General features: G+C 33.4%; 2 protein-coding genes and 2 non-coding genes across 4 annotated transcripts; 2 read left to right on the top strand and 2 right to left on the bottom strand.

The window, feature by feature from the left end:
- The first annotated feature begins 979 nt into the window (after positions 1 to 979).
- LOC107895972 (major strawberry allergen Fra a 1.08) lies at positions 980 to 1780 on the top strand. The gene is made up of 2 exons (XM_016821152.1): positions 980 to 1222; positions 1308 to 1780. Exons 1-2 carry the CDS (start codon positions 1042 to 1044, stop codon positions 1604 to 1606), a joined length of 480 nt encoding a protein of 159 aa, XP_016676641.1. The 5' UTR covers positions 980 to 1041; the 3' UTR covers positions 1607 to 1780.
- A 7328-nt stretch (positions 1781 to 9108) lies between these two features.
- Positions 9109 to 9215, bottom strand: LOC121209190 (small nucleolar RNA R71). The gene has a single exon (XR_005904307.1). It is a non-coding gene; the product is annotated as a small nucleolar RNA R71 (small nucleolar RNA).
- An 8796-nt stretch (positions 9216 to 18011) lies between these two features.
- LOC107896606 (major strawberry allergen Fra a 1-3) lies at positions 18012 to 18888 on the top strand. The gene is made up of 2 exons (XM_016821808.2): positions 18012 to 18270; positions 18357 to 18888. Exons 1-2 carry the CDS (start codon positions 18090 to 18092, stop codon positions 18653 to 18655), a joined length of 480 nt encoding a protein of 159 aa, XP_016677297.1. The 5' UTR covers positions 18012 to 18089; the 3' UTR covers positions 18656 to 18888.
- A 3172-nt stretch (positions 18889 to 22060) lies between these two features.
- LOC121209297 (small nucleolar RNA R71) lies at positions 22061 to 22166 on the bottom strand. Its single transcript, XR_005904411.1, has one exon. It is a non-coding gene; the product is annotated as a small nucleolar RNA R71 (small nucleolar RNA).
- Positions 22167 to 23875: the final 1709 nt, after the last annotated feature.

Below are 23875 nucleotides of genomic sequence, written 5' to 3' on the forward strand. Positions count from 1 at the left end.
ATCGAGTAGCTACTCAGTTGGAAAAAAAACTATATACCTTTTCTATTAAATGATTATCTGCATGTTTTTTTATAAAAAAAGGCTATATACTTTTAGATAATATTTAAATAAAAAATCTAAAATTAACATATACAAAGATGGAATACATGGTTAATGGATTTATAAATTTATTTAAATTTATTTTTTTCATTTTAACTTCGTACATATTGCATATATGTTGTTGAAATTATTAGTTTTAAACCATATATTTTTATTTATTGTATATTATTTTTAAACACATATATATATTCTGGATATATAATTTTCACACATATACGTGTGATAAAATTTCTTTTGCATCAATCAAAAGCAGAAAATAAACTCAAGCAAAATGCTTGCTATATATAAAAAACTCGATAAATTAATGCATAATAGGAGCAAAATAAGATTAAAAATTATAATATAAAATGAAAAATAATTTAGAGGTTCATCTACAGTTTTCTATTAATTCATGGGATTAGTCTATATTATTTAAGGAGTAGGACGAATAATATATTTGTGTTTATATTTTTTCATATAATTTAAGGTGTAGGACCAATCATATATTTGGGTTTATATTTTTTTACATAGATGAATTTCATTAAGAGAAAATATTTGTGTTCATGTGCTCTCTTATATGATTATTTAAAGACTTTTATATGAATTTTTACGCCTTAATTAACTTCGCAGGTTCATATACTGATGTAATATTTATTATGATTATTTAAGATTAGCCAAATAAAGTATAAGGTACACGTTGGGCAATTTTTTTAAAAAAAAGGAAAGTAAGTGTTGGGGCAGGGAGGTGGGACAGCAGAAGATTTTTATCCATTTTGACTGGTACCAATTCAGTGAAAATTAATAACGATGTTGAATATAAATCCAATTAAAAAATGAGAATAATGAATTTCTTCCGCTTCAAGTTCAGTCTATAAATAGCATCTCAGATCTCTATCATCCCACACCTCAAATACTCGATCATCCATTTCTTCTCTTCTTTGAATTTAAAGTAATATTAGAATCATGGGTGTTTTCACTTATGACTATGAATCTACCTCTCCAGTCGCCCCTGTCAGGCTTTTCAAGGCCTTTACTATTGAAGCCGCCAAGGTTTGGCCCACAGCTGCCCCTAATGCTGTCAAGAGTGTTGAGGTTGAAGCTAATCCTAGCTCAGGAAACATCGTAAAGATCAATTTTGTTGAAGGTTAGATATTTCATTTTCATTGGCATTGGCATTTTTTAACGTGTTTTACACGAGTATATTGGATAACAAGTACTTGTTTGTTTAGGCCTTCCATTCCAATATATGAAGCACCAGATAGGAGGACATGACGAAAATAAATTTTCATATAGCTACAGTTTAATCGAAGGTGGGCCCTTGGGGTACAAGCTTGAAAAAATCAGCTATGAGAACAAGTTTGAGGCAGCTGCAAGTGGAGGAAGCATTTGCAAGAGCTCGATGAAATTTTACACTGTTGGCGACAATGTAATCACTGAAGATGAAATCGAGGCTCTCATTAAAGGGAGTGAGGGAGTTTACAAGCCTGTTGAAGCTTACCTCTTGGCTAATCCCGAAGCCTGCAACTAAGATATATATTGCTTTGAATTCTCATGCTGCTTTTAAAGAGTGGCCATTATTTTCAATGGTGTGTTTTTGATATTTTCTTTTTTCCACTAAAAACCTTAACTTTCTTATGATTATTTTAATAAGAGCGGTGGTGGTGATCGAGCTTTGATCATCTTTATTTTCATTACTATCAAATAATTTGGGTTGTATCATCTTTGACATATAGTGAAATAAAATAAACATCAATTCACAAACAAAAAAAAGATTTTACCTAGTACATTGAGTGAAAATTTATAAGACTAATGTTATAAGGATTAAATTTTAAATTATTTAGTAATAACTATTTAATTTTTATTCAATCCAAATCTATAAAATAAACTTTAATTATTATTAAAATTAAACTAAGTTAATTAAGAAGACTTTATTAAACTAAAACAAAGAAAATTTATATGTTAAATAAGAATTAAATGTTCATTCACCTCCTTTCTCAATACAAGATGTTAAGGTGTAAGATATTCTATATTCTAAAAAAAAAAATTGTGTTTAGATAATGGGTATTATTATCAATACAAGAGGATGTGAGTTCGAATGCGCTGAAGCGCATTATCCTCCTATTAATGAGTTAGAGAGGGATTATAAATAATTCTAAATATTATGTTTAAAAGAGTATATATAATCAAAACATGTAATGAGATTGTAAAAAAAGAAAAAAAAAAAACCTTGTGCTTTTCATGCTTACCACGATGGGAATAGACAAACTAACTAGTTTGGTTGCCTTAGAGATTGATCTTAATTATTATCCTTAGCACAATAATTTGACAATAATTATATTATATTCTATTTTCTTTATCATAGGGAGTTACCTGTAAAAAACTTTAATAAAATAAACATGAATTACTTCAATTCATAGTGTTGTAAACCATCTCCCCTTTCTAACGTTTGTATTGGGAGAACAGGTCAACCAAAACTCCTGAGCCCCACAAAAGGAATGAAGGCATTAGAAAATCACCTATAAATCCTCATGGAATCATTATATTATCTTTGAGAGATGCTTCAAGGTTGGATATTTAAACTTGTAACTAATATATCAATCACTGATAATTATAGTAAATTACTCTACTATTTTCCATTTTCCACATATATGTGGAAGGTAATTTCAGATGAGGAAATAAAAAAACCTTTATTCTACATGACTCCTTTGAAAGCTCCGGTAGCGATGGTTTTCATGCTTTATTTTTCAGAGTCAGTGGAATGTTGTAGGAATTGATGTTTGTAAGTGGGTTAAAAGGGTGTTTAATGGTGGGTCAATTGAACCAGAGTTGAATAACACGGTCATTGTCCTCATTCCTAAGATTGCACATCTAGAAATTTTCCAATAGTTTAGGCCTATCAGTTTGTGTTCAATCTTGTACAAGCTAGTCATGAAAGTCACTGCTAATCGATTTAGGTGCATCTTCCTTAAATTAATTGCGCAAGAGTAGACAAGTTTTATTTCAATGAGGAATATTATGAATAATATCCTCATTGCACAGGAAGTCATTCATTCTATGAGAGGGAAATGCCACAAGAAGTCTGGAATGGCTATTAAAATTGTTCTAGAAAAAGCATATGATCGAGTGTGGTGAAATTTTATCGAGGCTTTGCTTAGAGTTGCAGATATTCTGGTTTTTTTATAAAGGTCATTATGGATGGAATATCAGGTTCTCCATGCAAGTTCTTTGGAATGAGATTCCAACTTTGAAATTTAAGCCGACGAAAGGGATTTGTCAGGGCTAACATTTAATCTCTGTATTTTTTTGTTCTATGTATGGAGTGGCTTGGGTATAGTTTTCGTTTGGCTATTTCTAATGGTCAGTGGCATCCAATTAGATTGTCTAGAGCTGAGTCGGATTTATCACATATATTCTTTATTAATGATTTGGTAATTTTTAGCAGAGTTTGACTTGGGTCATACACAACTCCTAAAAGAGATTTTGGATAATTTCTATAATATCTCTGGTCATTGTATTAAGGCTTGGAAGACTAATATTTTTTTCTCAAAAGGGGTTAACGAGGTGGTGGGTAGTGGAATTAGTAGTTTGCTTTGTTTCCAAAAAGTGGATAATCCCAGTTCGTATTTGGGTGTTCCTCTTTTTTATGGAATGGTCACCAAAAGTACTCTTAGATTTATGGTGGATAAGTTTCAAAGTAAGCTGTATAATTGGGACGCCATGAAGTTATCTTTAGCTGTGAGAGCTACTTTAGCACAATATTTACATTTATCCATTGCAAATTATTTCATGTAGTCTTTAATGATTCTAAATGAGTATGTGATGAGATTGACCGCTTGGTCAGATAGTTTATCTAGGGTTGGTTGAGTGGGAACAAGAAGATGATGTTAATGATATACCATAAATGTAACAAATTTTAATTCTATGCTTGGCATATTTTTGGATGATTTATGATGAGAATTAGTGAATTTGATGCTCCTAATCCCTTAAATTCATGTTTCTATACTTAGGAGAGCATTTGAGAGTAAAAAGAGCAAAAAAGGGGCCAAAATCAGAGTTTTCAGGATCCACTCAGGCTGGGCACATGCCCATGTGATCCACACGGGCAGGCCACATGCTCATGTGCCAGCCCGTGTCGATATCGCTCCTTGTTCCCAAACACACAGAAAAAACTAAATTTTAGGGTTTTTGAGCATTCTAAAGTCTATATAAACACACTAGAATAAGACCTAATGGGGACATAGAGAGCAGAAGCAGAAATTACTCGAAGGAAGCTGTTGGAATCATTTCAGAAGAAGATCCACCTCAAGATTGAAGATCTCCATTCAAATTTCTCTCGAAGTTTATTTGATTTTTTTTTATGTTTTGTAGGTTTTCTAAATTTGAGATGTTTTCCTTTTACATTATGAACTAAACTCCCTAAATACCCAGGGAGGATGAAACCTAAGATGGATCTTATTATTTAATTATCTGAATTACACGATAAATACTTGTTCTTGTTCTTAATTATGTGTTTTAATTCTTGTTTTAATATTTTTAGGATATTATTCCAAGTTTGATGTGCTTATTCAGTGGAGCAAAAGTCCCTATTTAAGAGTAGATCTAGCATAATTAAGCAGGGTTGCATGCAATTCTAGAAATAGGACGACATAAATCTGCTGAATTAGAGTCAAATCTAATAGGGGAATCCATAGATTGAGTTAATGCGACGATAGGTGTTTTAATTAGAAAGAGATTTTAATTAATCAGCCTAGAGTCTGTTGTCTTTAGTCTCGAAAGAGATATTAACATAATTTAGGGATTTCTACTGATCAAGGCAAGTGAATAAATCGTTTGATTCAGAGTCAGAATAATAATTGAAGTCTAGGTGGATTCTTTCCTGGGTATTATCTTCTTTATAAGTTTTCTTCAAGTATTTTTCCCAATTCACTCTTTGTCGCATTAGGTAGTTAATTAGTTAAGTTAATTTTAGATTAAAACAAATCCCTTATATTTTAGGCTAAATATTAAAAAGATAGTTAATACTAGTACTTGTAGTCCTTGTGGATACAATATTCTGGATTCACCATAACTATACTACCATTCAATAGGTGCACTTGCCTTAGTCGTGATCGTAGTCTAGTTTAGTGAATCATAAAATGATCATCAAGTTTTTGGCACCGTTGCCGGGGACTAAGATATTAGGAACGCTTGATTTTTATTAATTTAGCCATTTTTATTTTATTGCATTTTATTTTTGTTTTATTTTTATTTTTAATTACTAATTTTTCTTTTGTTTGCTTATGGTAGGTTTTTGTAGTTTATGACTAGAAAAAACCCTTCAAGACCTCTACTTTTTGACAATGAAATTTGTCGTAACCATTTTTTTGAAAAACGAGAATCGACTTGAATTTTAAAAAATGAAAATGAAAAATAGGGAGTCGCCACCAATCTTTTTGATGAGATGTGATCGGATCACCTTAAATTAATCATTTTAATAAAAGTCAAGATTTACTAAAACGATAATTGTTGGTCTACGAAAAATCAGGAAACAAGTTCGGGAGTCGGTTACGCACGAAGAAGGATTAGCACCCTCGATACGCCCAAAATTGGTACCTAGTTGATTAATTAATGTCTTAGTGTTGAAAATTTGAAAACTTGAAAGAATTTAAAATACGATCCCTCTTTGTAAAAAAGGCTCAAATGTTAAAGACCTTCTCGTCTCGAAGTAATAAATACCATGTCCAGTAAGTTAGGACACGACATATCGAACTTTGAGAACGAGCTTGCCTTTATTTAAAAAAAATCGTATATTTTAACCCCTTTTTAAAATGTTATTCGGTTGGTTAGGGTAAACGAGGAAAATCGAAACCCAGTAAGTTAGGGCGCGTTTCCTCGAATTTCCAAACACCGAATATTGCCTTTACTTGTGAAAATCTTATTTCGAGCTAACAAAATGTCATACCCGGTAAGTTAGGGCACGACACCTCGTATCCCCGAGGATAAGTATTTTTCAAAACTCGTATTGCGATTTAAAAGAGTGTTTCGTAGTTAGGTTAAATGAGAGAAGTCGAAACCCAGTAAGTTAGGGCACGATTGTCTCGAATTACCAAATACGAAATATTTACTTTTACGGAAGAATTTTTATTGGGTTGGATAAAACCTAAATTCGTGATGGAACGAGAAAAAAATGCATAACAAATAAAAATCGATAATCATAAAAGATAAACATGAACACAAAGGTGAACGACAACGATAAAAACAAAGATAAAATAAATGCGTCAAACGAATAATAAGTAAATGAAATAGTAAATAAGCTAAAAAAATATTTGAAATTAAGAAAGAACTAGTAGTAAAAAAATAAATATTATGTAGAACTATTTAAGGAGTGATAGTAATGATAATAATATTAATGGTTATAATGCAAGGAATAAAATCTTTAAATTTGAAATGATGTAAAAAAAAATGATATGCCATGAACGAGGAATAAAAATAAAATGAGATAATTTGAAGAGTAATAGGTAAGGATAATACAATAATATAATAGTAATAATAACAATATAAAAATAGCAATGATAGTAATAAAAAATAATATATTAAATAATAGCAAATAAAATAGTGCTAATAGTAATAATAGTGATAATAATAATAGTATGAAAAATATAGCAATAGTAAAATAATGATATTAATACCTAAATATAAATATAGACATAATATCTAAAATATAATAATGAAAATATAAATACATAAGAAATATAAATAGATGAGTAATAGGAAAATAAACATAGATGAAAATATAATAGTCATAATACAATAGTAATAGTAATTACAAAAATGATAAAATAAGATAATAATAATAATAGTTGTAATAGTAGTAAAAATATAATAATAATAATGATATATTAAATAACAAATAATATAATAGTAACAATAATTTAAAAAAGTGATAATAGTAATAAAAATAAAAATGATGTTGATAATAAAAAACTAAAGTTTAAAAACTATATAAAAGTATATAAATAAATAAAATAATAACGAGAGTAAAAAAAAAATACGATTATATAAAGAAAGATAATGAAAATAATATAATAAATGGAAATATAACAACAATAGGAATAGATAAAAAAGATTAGATAAATAATAGTAGTTTTAGAATAAGAAAATAAATATAAATAGGAATGTAGTAATAATATATCAGATTAGTCTAATAATAATAATCAGTAAGTGAATAAAAAAGGAAAATAATAGTGGCAATAATAATATTAAATTAGTTAATACAATAATAACAATACCACCTAAGTAAAAAGAAGATATAATAATAATAATAATAATAATAATAATAATAATGTGAGTAGATACGAAAAGAAAATATATGATGTAATAATAATAATATAGAATTAATTTGTCTAATAATATGATAATAATAATGATAAAACTAATTAAAAGGCTGAAACTAAATGAATAAAAGATTTAATTGAAATTAAAGTGAATTAAAAAGGTATAAATTGCAAGCAATAAAAGGAAATAGGCTGATAAAGACCATAATACCATGCTCTGAAAATAATGGGGACTAATCGGGTAAATATCCCTGGTCCCTATGTGCGCAATGTTTGCAATGGACCAAAATGAAACACAATTAAAAACACGGGGTGAATTTAAGAAGACAAAAAGGCTAGATTAAAGCAACTCAAAATGCGGAGGGATCAAAAGGATAAATAACCCTTTTTAAACAAAAACGCGCGGATCTTGAGTGGAGCAGGTCGGATCGGGTCGGGTCACTTCAAAACGACGTCGTTTTGGGGTGTTTTGCAGCTAAATGAAACGGCGTCGTTTTGGTAGTATTATAAAAGGCCAAGTTTTTGCAAAAAACTTCATTTTCCTTCTCTTTTCTTCAAAAAACCTGAGAGCATCCTTTGGCCCTCTCTCCTTCCCCTCTGGTCCGGTCACCGGATCATCCCCGTCTGCCACGCCGGCCACCATGCACGGTGGCCGAAAATCCAAAAAAAGGGTATATTTTTTTATTTTTTTATATATTCGTGTATGCTGTTTTTTTTAAAATATAAAATAGAGAAAGATATGTATGAATGGGTCCGAAATAAGGAAAAATAAAAAGAAGATGGATAAACCTTCGGCTCGAAATCTTTGGACTGCCTTCTCTGTTTTTCGCTGCGACTTTATGCTTATCTTTGGATCTATTTTTGTGTTCTGTATTTAAAACCAAAATGTTGTTCTTATTTCACTAATGCCGAATGTTACAAATGGTAATGGATTCAGCCTTTTATAGGCGTTTTTTCTACAACTTGCTTCTTGATTTCTTTCTTGTCTTGTTAATGCATTGCAGGTGCTTGTGGCGGTGGACTTGATGGGGCGGTGCTGCAGCAAAGACGGTGGATGGGATGGGGAGCATGTGCTGAACGGCTAGGGTTTCCTTAGCTTTTTCTTTTGTTGTGTGTGTGGGCATGGGTAGGTTTGGGTTTAGTAGGTTTAGGGGTTTTGGACCCAAAATTGGGCTTGTACAAAATTGAAAGCACAATTCACAGAAATCATAGAGAAATAAGGCAGAGTTTACAGTATATAGAGGAAGAGCACAAGGACGATACCAATACTACCGAGGAGATGGCTGAAAATTGAAATAATCCGCTACCTCCTGTGGTTGCCGCGAATCTTGTAAATTATAATCCTGCTCCTCGTACTATGTACGATTATGCTAAGCCCACTCTCACTGGGGCTGATTCGAGTATTGTCAGACCTGTCATTGCTGCAAATAATTTTGAATTGATACCTAACACTATACAAATGATTCAACAGTTTGTTCAGTTTGATGGTTTGCAGGATGAAGACCTAGATGCTCATTTGGCTAATTTTTTAGAGTTCTGTGATACTTTCAAGATAAATGGCGTTTCTGACGATGCCATTCACCTACAATTATTCCCTTTCTCATTGAGAAATAAGGCTAAGTAGTGGTTGAACTCCTTACCACGAGGTTCCATCACTACTTGGGATCAAATGATCAAGAAGTTTTTATTGAAATATTTCCTACTAGTTAAGACAACTAAGTTGAGGAACGATATCTCCTCCTTCGTGCAAATGAATTTAGAGACTTTGTATGATGCATGAGAGAGGTATAAAGACTTATTGAGAAGGTGCCCTCACCATGGGTTACCTCTATGGTTACAGGTTCAGACTTTTCATAATGGTTTGAACCCCTCAACTAGGTAGATGATCGATGCAGCTGCCGGTGGTACCATAAATAATAAAAAACCTGAGGAGGCTTATGAGTTTATAGAGGAGATGTCACTGAATAACTTTCAGTGGCAAGTCATGAGGAGAAAGCCTAATAAAGCAGCCGGTGTTTTCAACCTCGATGCGGTCACCATGTTATCAAACCAGGTAGAGCTCTTAAATAAAAAGATTGATGGTTTATGTGTTTCTACGCAGGTATATCCGGTGATGCAGTGCGATGCGAATGGAGGAAGAATGTACTACATAGAATATCCATTCTACAACCCTAGCACAAAGAACGAACAGATCCACTATATGGGTAATAATTCTAGACCTTAGAATAATCCATATAGTAACACTTATAATGCAAGTTGGAAGAACCATCCCAATTTCTCGTGGGATGGTCAAGGACATCAAAAACCGCAGCCCCTTCTAGGTTTCCAACAACCACCTTACCAGCAGGAAAAGAAGTCAAACCTTGAGGAGATGCTAACAAAATTCATCTCGGTGTCAGAAATTCGCTTCCAAAACTCCGAAACCGCATTAAAAAATCAACAAGTGTTGATTCAAGGGCTCAAAAATTAAATTGGTCAACTTGCCAAGATGATTTCAAACTAACCACAAGGTAGCTTACCGAGTAATACCAAAATTAACCCAAGGGAGCAACTTCATGTGATTACTGTTCGAGATGAAGAAGGGTTAGTTGAAGATGAACCAAAACCGAGACAAGAAGATATGGTAGGTAAAGGTAAGGTTGAGGTGAGCCACAACAAGCAAAAACCGATCATTAAGGAATATAAACCTCATGTGCCATATCCAAATGCGACAAAGAAAGACCACACAAACGAACAATTCGGTAAATTCCTTAAACTGTTGAAAAAATTACATATTAACTTACCGTTTATTGAAGCTCTTTCGCAGATGCCAAATTCCGTTAAATTTTTAAAGGAGCTTTAAAAAATAAGCAAAAGTTAGATGATTCGTCGTATATGGAGCTAAATGCAGTATGCTCAGCCATTTTGCAGAATAAACTACCTAACAAATTAAAAGATCTAGGGAGTTTTACTATTCTTTGTTTAATTGGTAGTTTAAGTGTTAATAATGTTTTGGCTAATTTAGGGGCTAGTATTAAAGTCATGCCTTACAAAATGTTTAAGCAACTAGGTGTTGGGAAACCCAAACAAACTAGGATGAGCATTCAATTGGCAGATAGAACAATTAGATTTCCTAGGGGTATTGTTGAAGACGTATTTGTCAAAATTGATAAATTTATGTTCCCAGTTGATTTTGTTTTTCTAGACATGGATGAGGATAGTAACGTACCATTGATTTTAGGACGACCCTTTTTAGCAACTGCTAGAACTATCATAGATGTTGGTACAGGTGAGTTAATACTTCGTGTAGGTGATGACATGGTTAAAATCCAAGCTCGTGATTCTGGTAGGATATCTAGTGATCGAGATGATATTACGAGCTCTGTTAATGTTAATAACCTTGTGGCTCAACACTCTTTGTAGGAAACACCTCGGAAAAACGTGACATAGCTGCAGTCCAGTTTACATAACAAAAACAGAGCAAATCATGAAGAAAGAAAATTACAAATTAATGAACTAGATGAATGCTAGACACACGTCAAGGAGAAACCTAGAATACAGGATGAACCAAAGCGACTCCATCACAAGCTTAAGGATGAGATGAACCAATTTAAGATTGGCGATCAGGTATTGTTGGATAAAACGGACCCTCAAATCACCACTTTAGAGCATAATGCAAACGGAGCAACTCCTTTTACGGTACTGAATATTTTCCCATATGGTACAGTCGAGGTAAATCATTCTAAATTTGGCACTTTTAAGGTAAATATTACTCGGCCAAAACCTTATGTTGATAATAGAATTGACAGTGAGAAAGAGGAGTCTCGACTCTGTGAACCACCGTAACTGTGTGAATACGAGGTAAGTCAAGCTTAGACTTTAAATAAGCACTTCTTGGGAGGCAGCCTGAGTGTTAACATTGCTAATTTTCTTAACATTATTTCATGAATTTTTTAAATTAATTAATTTTCAAAATCTAAAAAAAAGTGTGTTTTTGACCTACATGACCTGGCCACACGGGTGTGTGGAGCACACGGCCTAGCCACACGGGCGTGTAGGATCTCACATGGGTGTGGGAGAAGCGAAGGAAAACACATACGGCCTGGCGACATGGCCATGTGACCCACACGGCTTGGACACATGGGCGTGTCCTAGGCCGTGTGAAATCTGGAGCTAATTTTTTTTCAAAGTTAGAGAGTTACACGGCCTGGCCACACGGGTGTGTGGAGCACACGGCCTAGCCACACGGGCGTGTGGGATCTCACATGGGTGTGGGAGAAGCGAAGGAAAACACACACGACTTGGCGACATGGCCATGTGACCCACACAGCTTGGACAAACGGGCGTATCCTAGGCCGTGTGAAATCTGGAGCTAATTTTTTTTCAAAGTCAGAGAGTTAAATGGCCTGGCCACACGGGCGTGTAGGATCTCACATGGGCGTGGGAGAAGTGAAGGAAAACACACACGGCCTGACGACATGGCCATGTGACCTACACGGCCTGGACACACGGGCATGTCCATGACCATGTGTAAACAGGGTTAATTACCCCAATTTTATTTTATTTTATTCCTTTTCAATTGTTATATTTATTTTACTAATTAATTAATTAATTTATTATTCTTATACTTATATTTTTTATATTTTTTATATATTTTTTAATTTTTTATAAGCTTTTATTACTATTATTATTTTTCTATTTCTATTTTTTCTTCTTTTTTCTTTCGTATTTTTTTACTATTATCATTACAATTACCTTTTAAGTTTATTAATATCAATGAGTTTATTATTATTATTATTTTATTATTATTTTTTTAAATTTTGTTTTAGTTTTTTTTTCTCTTCAACTTATTTTCATTATTATCTTTTGAAAGATTTATGATTGTTTCTAATCGAGTTATAACCCCTTAATCTTCTTTATTATTTGTGTTTATTTTCTTGTTAGTTTGCTCAGAATCATGAGTTACATTTAGCTTTCTCTACAATTCCGCTAGTCACTAATTTGAGGACTTCATCCAAAATTTAGGGCAGTTTCACTTCTCTCACTCTCTTATGATATTCTACTTATATTGTCATTATATATATTCATACATTGAGGACAATGTATATCTTAAGTGTGGCGAGGTTATTTATGTGATTATTAGAAAATCTCTAATTTATGTCTTGTATTTAAGTAATTTTCTCATATCACTGTTAGAGTGAATTTTTCTTCGATTTATGATTCTTACTCATATGTTCTAGATTAAATTCATAGGTTGTTTAAACTTTAAGACATTAGAGAATCAAGCATAATAAATCTATTTTCAGAATTAAAATTTTCTAGGTTGTTTCCCTAAATTGAGGTATTACCTTGAAGTTTAAAATTTGTAAGATTAACATCAAAAACCATAATTTTTGTGAGACTTTGAGCCTTTAGAACATACACATTTCTTGCTCACTTTATTATTGGTTATGAGTGTGTCAATATTGATTTGTTATTCTAGAACTTGCTTCGATTATACATGTCAAGACCACACATTTGATTTGATATACTGAGATGATAAAGGCACCTAGGTTTTAACCCACTTATCCTATAAAAAGCCTACCTTCATAATTAACCTTTAGTGAACTCCTTTGAGCCTAACAAACCGTTTCTTGATTCACCCATCAATATTAATCCGTGACTCATTTTTTTGATTTGCTATTCCCTTTTTATTGACTCCCTTTTTGTCGAGATTTGACTTGGTTAGTTGCCTAACTATGTTCTGTTATTTTAGTTGTTTAATTTTATCTTATTATTCATTCAAAAAAAGTTAAAAAAAGTCAAAAAAAGAAAAAAAAAACATATATGTTGATTATTATTATTTCTTTGTTTTGAGCTTAAGTAGTTAATTTCATATTCTGTGAAGAAGCTCGTGTTATTCTTTAATAGTTTCGGTTGATGTAATTTTTCAGCATTAGCTTATCTTTCTAGTTAGATAATTGATCAATTCGACCTCAATTCTAACCTTCTTTTTCAGCCTTTATCCACACCTTTGACCCAAGCCCCTTTACAACCCTGTAAAGACCTTTTGATTTATGTATCATCTCATTTTATAGTGGTGGAAATTTGATTTTTGTGCAAGCCTATGGTAATAACTTTTCATGTTTGACTTTTGAGTGCTTAATTTTTAAACCTTAAACACTTTGAGTGATTTGAGTTAATCTTTAGTGAGGATGTCAATTCTTGTTGGTTTTGAATTAAAGGTAATTACTTAGATTAGGGGAAATACCTATGTTTTCATGCTTTAAAAAAATGTTTGACTTGGATTGTTTGAATCTTTAGTGGTCTTTTAGTTGAATTATCAATGTGTAATTATTTGTGAATTATGATAAAACATTATTGATGAGAATTATGAATTGAGAAAGTTTAATTTTAATTGTGAGTTAAGGATTTTGCTTGAGGACAAGCAAATGTTTAAGTATGGGGATATTTGATAAACCATAAATGTAACATATTTTAATTCCATTCTTGGCATATTTTTGGATGTTTTATGATGAGAATTAGTGAACTTGATGCTCCTAATCCCTTAAATTCATGTTTCTATACTTAGGAGAGCATTTGAGAGCAAAAAGAGCAAAAAAGGGGCCAAAACTAGAGTTTTTAGGATCCACACGGACTGGGCACATACTTATGTGATCCACACGGGCAGGCCACACGCCCATGTGCCTGCCCGTGTTGATATCGTTCCCTGTTTCCCAAACACACAGAAAAATCCAATTTTTAGGGTTTCTGAGCATTCTAAAGTCTATACAAACACTCTAGCTCAGTTGGATGACATTACTATATGAAAAGCACATTTAAAAATGATTAGGAGTCATCACACTACCACAATTTATATAATGGCATTTATAGCTAAACTCGTGTTTCCTACGTCAAATTTGAAAATCGACTAAACTGTAGCTCTGATACCACTAAATGTAACACCTCTAACCCGTATCCGTTGTCAAAATAAAGTTTTGAAGCATTACCAAAACATCAGAACATTTTTCAATTCTTTCTTGCAAATAACTATTCATTAATCGAGATTAGTCATAATGTCCCTTAATTGGACCCTCGAGGTTCAATACGAGCATTATAATCGAGTCAGGACTTAATCTAGACCTCTAAGTATTTTTCATGAAATTACAAATTTTTTTTTCAAGGTGCAGGGCTCACATGCCCGTGTGGTCCAAGGGACACGCCCATGCTAGAGGCTGTGTTCAACCCCGTGTAACTCTCTGACTTGCACACACGGCCATGCCACACATCCGTGTGCTAGGCCATGTGGTTAGTTAATTTAATTCGAATTAGGTATAGGTTTCACATGGCTAGGACACACGCCCGTGTTCTAGGCCGTGTGACACACATAGCTGAGATACACATCCGTGTCTCTACCCGTGTGCCCAAATCTGAGCATTCTATTTCACAAAATTTAGGTGTAGGGGACATATGGCCTAACCACATGCCTGTGTTACCAGACCGTGTGTCACACACGGTCTAGACACACGCCCGTGTGGACAAAATGAAGCCATTTCCTAGCTTTATTTCTCAGCCAAAATCACCCAAAAACCTATACATAAAACACTCAACCAATTGTAACCAATTCAAGTATTTAAGGTAAGCAATTTCATCATTTAAACAAGGCATACCATTTCATGCATACATAATTACCAACTCACCTTATCTTAAAATAGACATTCATAACATTGGGTCACATGAACTTACCAGAAGACCTAAAGGGGACACAGAGAGCAGAAAGCAGAAATTACTCGAAGGAAGCCGTTGGAATCATCTCAGAAGAAGATCCACCTCAAGATTGAAGATCTCCATTCAAAATTCTCTCTAAGTTTATTTGGATTTTTTTTATGTCTTGTAGTTTTTCTAAATTTGAGATGTTTTCCTTTTACATTATGAACTGAACTCCCTAAATACCTAGGGAGGATGAAACCTAAGATGGATCTTATTATTTAATTATCTAAATTACACGATAAATACTTGTTCTTGTTCTTAATTATGTGTTTTTAATCCTTGTTTTAATATTTTTAGGATATTATTCCAAGTCTGATGTGCTTATTCAGTGGAGCAAAAGTCCCTGTTTAAGAGTAGATCTAGCATAATTAAGCAGAGTTGCATACAATCCTAGAAATAGGATGACATAAATCTACCAGATTAGAGTCAAATCTAATAGGGGAATCCATAGATCGAGTTAATGCGACGATAGGGGTTTTAATTAGAAAGAGATTTCAATTAATCAACCTAGAGTCAATTGTTCTTAGTCTCGAAAGAGATATTAACATAATTTAGGGATTTCTACGGATCAAGGCAAGTGAATAAATCGTTTGATTCAGAGTCAGAATAATAAGTGAAGTTTAGATGGATTCTTTCCTGGGTATTATCTTCTTTATAAGTTTTCTTCAAGTATTTTTTCCCAATTCACTCTCTGTCGTATTAAGTAGTTAATTAGTTAAGTTAATTTGAGATTAAAACAAATCCCTTTTTTAAGCTAAATAATAAAAAGATAATTAATACTAGTACTTGTAGTCTTTGTAAATACAATATTCTGGACTCACCATAACTATACTACCATTCGATAGGTGCACTTGCCTTAGTCGTGATCATAGTCTAGTTCAGTGAATCATAAAACAATCATCAGTTAGTTGGTTGGGATTCAGTCTGTCAGCTTCGTTCTTTTGTAAGATTTTGGTTTCATCGTTTTAAGGATCAGAACAAGTCTTTTTTGTTGAAATTGAGGTTTAATCTTGTTTTGAACAACAATACTTTATGGGTTAGGATTCTCAGTTCGAAGTATGGTATGAATGAGAGGTTGCTAGAGAGCATTTTGAGAAGTTCAAGTTTGTTCCTTTGGAGGGCTCTATTCAAGGTTTGGTCTTTGCTTAAAGATAATCTAATATGGTCTATGGGAGATGGAAGTTCGATTTATTTCTGGAAAGATCATTGGATTGCGAGTGTATGACCTTTGACGCGGCTAATCTCTTTGCATGCTAACTTGGATCTTGACTATATGCTTGACGTCATGGTAATGGTGGATGGGGTGTGAAATATTGATTTATTTTGAGTGTGTTTGTTTCAAGACATTGTTTGATGCATAGTCAGTATTTCAACACCCCATTCTTCCGCGGGTCTGAACAGGATTGTTTGGATCCATCAACCTGCTGGATCGTTTTTGGTTAAAAGAGCGTATCACATGATTCAGGAGAATTTAGGAGGCCTAGAAATGAGACTTGTAAGACGGCATGGAAATTTTAAGGGGCACAAAGAGTTGGCTTCTTTATGTGGCTTGCTTTAAAGCAAAGATTGCTCACAAACATGAAATATGTTAGGAGAAGAATTAGTCAGGATCCTTCTTGCCCAGTTTGCGGCCATGCCTCTGAAGACCTTCTTCATGTCCTTAGAGATTGCTCTACGGTGAAACATGTATGGCTGAGCATAGTGCCTGTAAATCAGAGTGATAATTTTTTCTCTGTTAAAAACTTTGCAGACTGGTTAGTTTCTAACTTATCCTCACATTTAAGGGTGCACTCTGAGGAAGTTTTTTGGTCTTGCTTATTTGGTTTAATATCATGGTGTCTTTGGAAGAACAAGAATTTATTCATTTTTTAGTGTTTGACTTGGAATGCTTAAGAGATAATTAAAGTTTCAATATGTTGGGCTCGACAATTTTTAAATGTTCATTTGACTGTGATGTATAGTAGATGCATTGGAGCTCAAGTTTAATCTTTGTCGGATATCTGTGTTTTTCTATATACTGATGGGGCAGTGAACGTGAGTACAGGATGCACATCCGCTGGTGGTGTAGTGAGAGGTTAGTTTGGTGATTGGATTGTCAGGTTCAATCATAATTTAGGTGTTTGTTTAGTCTTTGATGCTGAACTCTTGAGTACCTGGGATGGTTTACTATTGTTACAAGAAAAGGGGTATGTTAAAGTCTTAATTCAAGCAAATTGCTTGGAGGCTGTCAGTGCTATTCAAGATGACTATTTGAGGGTATCAATTTAAGCCTTGGTTTGATGAATTAAGCAGATCTTATAGTGCAAGGAGCATTGGGTAGTTAGGCATGTCCCTAGGGAGAGAAATCAAGTTGCTAATCGTTTAGTTAAAATGTTTTCTGTTTAAATTAATGGTATGCAAAGATTAACAGGCGCAATAAAAAGTTCATTGATCTCCTTAAACAAGATAAAGTTGCTGGTGCTTTTGTTCATTTAATTTGATGTTGTTATATCTTTTTATTAAAAAAAAAACTCTACTTTGAATTTAATAAAAATAATTTCTTAAAATAATAATTTTAGACAATTTTTAATTAATGCTTATAAAAACCGTCAGCACATTAAATTAATTGAACCATAAGTCTCTGTCAGCACAATTCATTATTCCCTCTATATATTTAAATAAGCATTATTGAAAACAATAAATTAAGCAAATAAGTAAATAAGTAGAAGACAAACTGATACAATATTCGAACTCACCAATTTGCGATTTAATAAGAAAGTTCTGGCTGCCTATTTTGACTAGTACCAATTCAATGAAAATTAATAACAATGTTGGATATAAATCCAATTAAAGAATGAGAACAATAAAGTTCTTACGCTTCAAGTTCAGTCTATAAATAGCATCTTAGTTCTCTATAATCTCACACCTCAAACACTCAACCTTCCATTTCTTCTCTTCTTTGAACTCAAAGTCCCAACTAATATTAGAATCATGGGTGTTGTCACTTATGACTATGAGAATACCTCCCCAGTCGCCCCTGCCAGGCTTTTCAAGGCCTTTACTGTTGAAGCTCCGAAAGTTTGGCCCACGGCTGCACCTAATGCAGTCAAGAGTATTGAGGTTGAAGCTAATCCTAGCTCTGGAAGTATCGTAAAAATCAACTTTGTTGAAGGTTAGTTCTTTCATTTTCACTTGCATTGGCCTTTTTGTAGTATGTTTTACACGAGTATGTTGGATAACAAGCATTTATTTGTTTAGGCCTTCCATTCCAATATATGAAGCACCAGATAGGAGGACATGATGAAAATAATTTTTCATACAGTTACGATTTAATCGAAGGTGGGCCTTTGGGGGACAAACTTGAAAAAATAAGCTATGAGAACAAGTTTGAGGCAGCTGCAGGTGGAGGAAGTATTTGCAAGAGCTCAATGAAATTCTACACTGTTGGCGACAATGTAATCACTGAAGATGAAATCAAGGCTCTCATTAAGGGAAGTGAGGGAGTTTACAAGCCTGTTGAAGCTTACCTCTTGGCTAATCCTGAATCCTGCAACTAGGATATAGGTTGCTTTGAATTCTGATTCTTGCTTTTAAAGAGTGGTCATTTCTTTTAATGGTGTGTTTTTTATATTTTCTTTTTCCTTTTAAAACCTAAATTGTCTTCTAATTATTTACATAAGAGTGGTGGTGATCGAGCTTTTGTCATCTTTATTTTCATTACAGTCAAAGAATTTGGGTTGTCTTTGACATATATAGAAATAAAATAAACAAATAAACTCAAAAAAAAAAATTTACCTGGAATATTGAGGAGTGAAAATTCACAATCCATATTAGAGATGTGCATTCGGTGGTTGGAACGATTTGATTATTTTATAACAATAATCGAATAAATAAAAATTTTTACTGTAATTGAATTAATCGAACCAAACTTAAAAAGGTAAAAATGAAACGACCGAACTGAATTTAGTCAATTCGATTAGATTTAGTTTATCGATTTTTGCTTTTTTTGTTTTCTAACTTAGTTGAATTCTACCGATCCAAAAATTCTTCACTGTTCGTGTCGGCATGCTTGTTCCTCACAGAATGGGAGCAAACAGTAGCCGCCTACCTTTTGCTATAAAAAGGATTTTAGCCTTAGCTTTCAAAATCATCCCAATTTCTCCAAGAAAGCCTGTATACTCTAGTATACATTTGCTTAATTCTTTTAATTAAGGATTTCATTAGTTTGTAATCTTTTTAGTATTAGTGAAGTTATCATTAGATATTGGATTTTGAGGATGTAAATAATTTGTTGAATTGGTGTGTTCTCTTATCTATTATCTTATTTACATTTATTGATTTTTCTTATCGTATTTGATATTCAATAGTAATTTATCGAGTTAATCTATTATGTTTAGGGGATGAGAAAAAATCAGTAAAAATTGATCGAACCAACCAAAATTCATTTTTCTGAATTAATTTGGTTGGTTTCGAGTTTAGCTAGGTTACATTAGGTGATTAACTCGGGTGATGTCGACTCGATTTCAGTTTTGAAATTCAAAACTGTTTTAATCAATGAAACTAACTTTACATGTAATAATATAATATATATTTAATTGAACTCAAACCCAATTTGTCATTTACCAACCCAATCTCAATCCAAGCCAAAATTAAACCCAAAATTCCAAATACCCAAACTCAATAAAAATAAAATAATAATTAAAAATTAAAAAATTTAATAAAAACTAAAAATGTAATAAAAATTAAAAAAACATTAAACCATAAAAACTAATATTTCTAACTTTCTAACCCTAAAACCTAATTTCCCAAAACTAAAAAAGAAAAACCTTACCTTTGTTGTAGCCCACAGTCGTTCCCTTGACCTTGTGTTTCACCTTTGTAATGACTCGAATTTCAGTGGTGTTAATAAACTATAATTTATACATATTTTTACCCCAATGCTTGGCATAATTATGGATGATTGATTATAAGATTTAGTGAATTTGATGCTCCTAACCCTTTGATTTCATGTTTTATACTCAGGAAAGCCTATGATAGCAAAAAGAGTGAGAAACAGGCCAAAAATGGACAAATTGGGCCTAAATCAGTGTTGCACACAGCCTAGGCAGTTCCACGCAAGTGATCTACACGTCCATGTGTGACACACGGGTAGACCACACACCCGTGTGTCATGGCCGTGTCGAAATTAATCCAAGTCAGAATTGCACACGGCCTAAGCACCTTCACACGGGCGTGGCACACGACCGTGTCCCTGTCGAGCCCAAGTCTAGTTCTACTCGAAAAAGGCTAATTTTGGGCAATTTTGGACATTCAAAAGTCTATATAAACACCCTAGAAGAGGGTTAGAGGACACACGCAGAGTAGAAGGTAGAAAATACTCAAGGACAACCATTAGGATCAGCTCGGGAGGAGGATCTACATCAAGACTTAAGATTTCCATCCAATTTCCTAGAAGTTCTTTGGGTTTCTTTATGTTTCGTTGTTTTCCAAATTTTGAGATGTTTTCCATTATTATTATGAACTAAACTCCCTAAATACCTAATAGAGATAAAGCCTAAGACGGATCTTATTACTAATTGAGTTATATGATAAATACTTGTTCTTATTCTTAATTGTGAATTTAACCATTGTTTTAATATTCCAGGATATTAATTCAGGTTTTTTATGTGCTTATTCAATGGAGAAAAAGTCCTTGTTTAAGAGTTGATCATTCATAATTAAGCGGAGTTGCATGCAATCCTAGAGATAGGATGACATAAATCTGTCGGATTAGAGTCAAATCTAATAAGGGAATCCATAGATCGAGTTAATGTGACAATAGGGGTTTTAATTAGAAAGAGATTTCAATTAATCAACCTAGAGTCAGTTGTTTTTAGTCTCGAGAGAGATATTAACATAAATAAGGGATTTCTACGGATTAAGTCAAGTGAATAAATCGTCTAACTCAAAGGTAATAAGTGAAGTCTAAGTGGATTCTTCCTTGGGTATTGTCTTCTCCATAAGTTCTCCAAAAAGTATTTTCCAATTTTAATATCGGTCGTAATCTTAGTTAATTAGATAATTAGTTTTAGTCTAAAATCATTCTTTAATTCTTAGGCTAGATAATAAAAAGATAGTAATCACTAGTACTTTTAGTCCTTGTGGATACGATATTTCCGGTCTCACTATAACTATACTACTGTTCGATAGGTGCGCTTGCCTTAAGTCAATTTTTTTGTTAGTTTTACGACCATCAAGTTTTTGGCACCATTGCTGGGGACTAAGATATTAGGAACGCTTAATTTTTATTACTTTAGCAATTTTTTATTTTTATTGCAATTTAATTTTGTTTTTATTTACTAAATTTTATTTTCTTTACTTCTGGGAGGTTTTTATAGTTTATAACTAGAAGAAACCCGTTAGGACCTCTACTTTTCGACAGTGAGATCGAAAGCATAGCTTACAGAAATCAAAGTGAAATAAGGCAAAGCCTACAATACATAGAGGAAGGGCAAGAGGATGATATTCACACCACAATCGAGAGATGGTTGAAAATCAGAATAATCCGCTACCTCATGTGGCTGCTGCAAATCCAGTAAACCAGAATCCTGCTCCTCGTACTATGTATGATTATGCTAAACCAACTTTAATAGGAACTGAATCGAGTATAGTTAGGCCTGCTGTTGCTGCAAATAATTTTGAACTGAAGCCTAACACGATCCAAATGATACAATAGTTTGTTCAGTTTGATGGTTTGCAGGACGAGGATCTAAACACTCATTTAGCAAATTTTCTGGAATTCTGCGACACCTTTAAGATCAATGGCATTTCTGACGATGCCATTCGCCTTCGGTTGTTTCCCTTTTCATTAAGGCATAAACCTAAAAAGTGGTCGAACTCGTTACCTCGAGGGTCAATCATCACTTGGGAACAAATGATCGAAAAATTTTTGCTTTAATATTTTCCGTTGGCTAAAATGGCTAAATTACGGAATGATATATCTTCTTTTGTGCAGATGGATTTAGAAACACTGTATGATGCATGGGAGAGATACAAAGATCTATTGAGAAGGTGCCCTCCCCATGGATTAACCCTTTGGCTACAAGTTCAAACTTTCCACAACAGGTTAAATCCCTTGACTAGACAAATGATCGATGCAACTGCTGGTGGAACTATCAATAACAAAACACCTGAAGAGGCTTATGAGTTCATAAAAGAGATGTCACTGAATAATTATCAGTGGCAAGTCATGAAGACAAAGCTGACAAAAGTAGCTGACATTTTTAACGTCGATTCGATTACTATGCTTTTTAATCAGGTAGAAATTTTGAATAGAAAAATTGATGGTTTAATTGGTTCTACGTAGGTACGTCCAGTAATGCAGTGCGATACAAGTGGAGGTGGATTAAACAATTCAGAATATCCACCCTATGGCCCTAACATGGAGAACAAGCAATTGAACTATATGGGTAATAATCCTCGACCTCAAAATAATCCTTATAGTAACACTTACAATGTAGGTTGGAGTAACCAGCCAAATTTCTCATAGGGAGGCCAAGGAAATCAAAGACTACCACCCCCTCTAGGCTTCCAACAACGACCTTACCACCCAGAGAAAAAATCGAACCTTGAGGAGATGATGACAAAATTTATCTCAATAGCAGAAACTCATTTTCAGAATACTGAAACTGCCCTTAAAAATTAGCTAGCATCAATTCACGGGCTCGAGAATTAAATAGGATAGCTGGCTAAGATGATTTTAGAAAGGCCACCAGGGAGCCTACCTAGCAATACCAAACCCAATCCAAAGGAGCATGTGAAAGCAGTTATATTAAGGAGTGGGAAGGTGTTAGCTGAATCTAAAAAGAAGCTGCAACCAGAACCTGATATAAAAGAAGGTGAGGAGGAAGAACCCGAAAATAATGAAAAACCGGTGCTGAGGGAATATAAACCACCACTCCCATTCCCAGCAAGGTTGAAGAAAGACCGCATGGATACACAATCCGGTAAATTTCTCGAACTTTTTAAACAATTACATATTAATTTACCTTTTGTTGAAGTTATCTCGCAGATGCCTACATATGCAAAATTTTTAAAGGAGCTTCTAACAAATAAAAGGAAGTTTGAAGACTTGTCTATAGTGGAACTCAATGAGGAAAGCTCGGCCATACTCTAAAATTAACTGCCAACCAAACTGAAAGATCCAGAAAGTTTTACTATTCCCTACTTAATTGGTAGTTTGAATGTTGATAAGGCACTAGCTGATTTAGGCGCTAGCATTAATTTGATGCCATATAAAATGTTCAAGCAACTTGGTCTTGGGGAACCAAAACCTATTAGGATGAGTATTCAACTAGCTGATAGATCTGTTAAATATCCTAGGGGTATTATAGAGGACGTACTTGTAAAAATAGATAAATTTATATTCCCTGTGAATTTTGTTGTACTTGACATGAATGAGGATGTTGAGGTGCCCTTAATTTTAGGTCATCCATTTTTATCCACTGCTAGGGCTGTTATTGATGTGGGTGATGGTAAACTTGTGCTTAGAGTAGGTGACAAAGAGATTATTTTTAAAATTTATGATGCCATGAGATTTTCTAGGGAACAGGATGACTCATGTTATTTTATTGACTCTATTGATCATGCTACTCAAGACTCTTTACAGGAAATCATACATAATGACAAGTTAGAACTGTGTCTTACCCAAGGAGAGAAGGCAAATGATAATGACTCTGAGATAGGTAAGATAAAAGCTGAACTAAATTCCAATGAGCCTTCACTGAGACAGAAGAGCT

The sequence above is a fragment of the Gossypium hirsutum genome, chromosome A10 (assembly GCF_007990345.1).
Source record: "Gossypium hirsutum isolate 1008001.06 chromosome A10, Gossypium_hirsutum_v2.1, whole genome shotgun sequence".
NCBI lineage: Eukaryota > Viridiplantae > Streptophyta > Magnoliopsida > Malvales > Malvaceae > Gossypium > Gossypium hirsutum.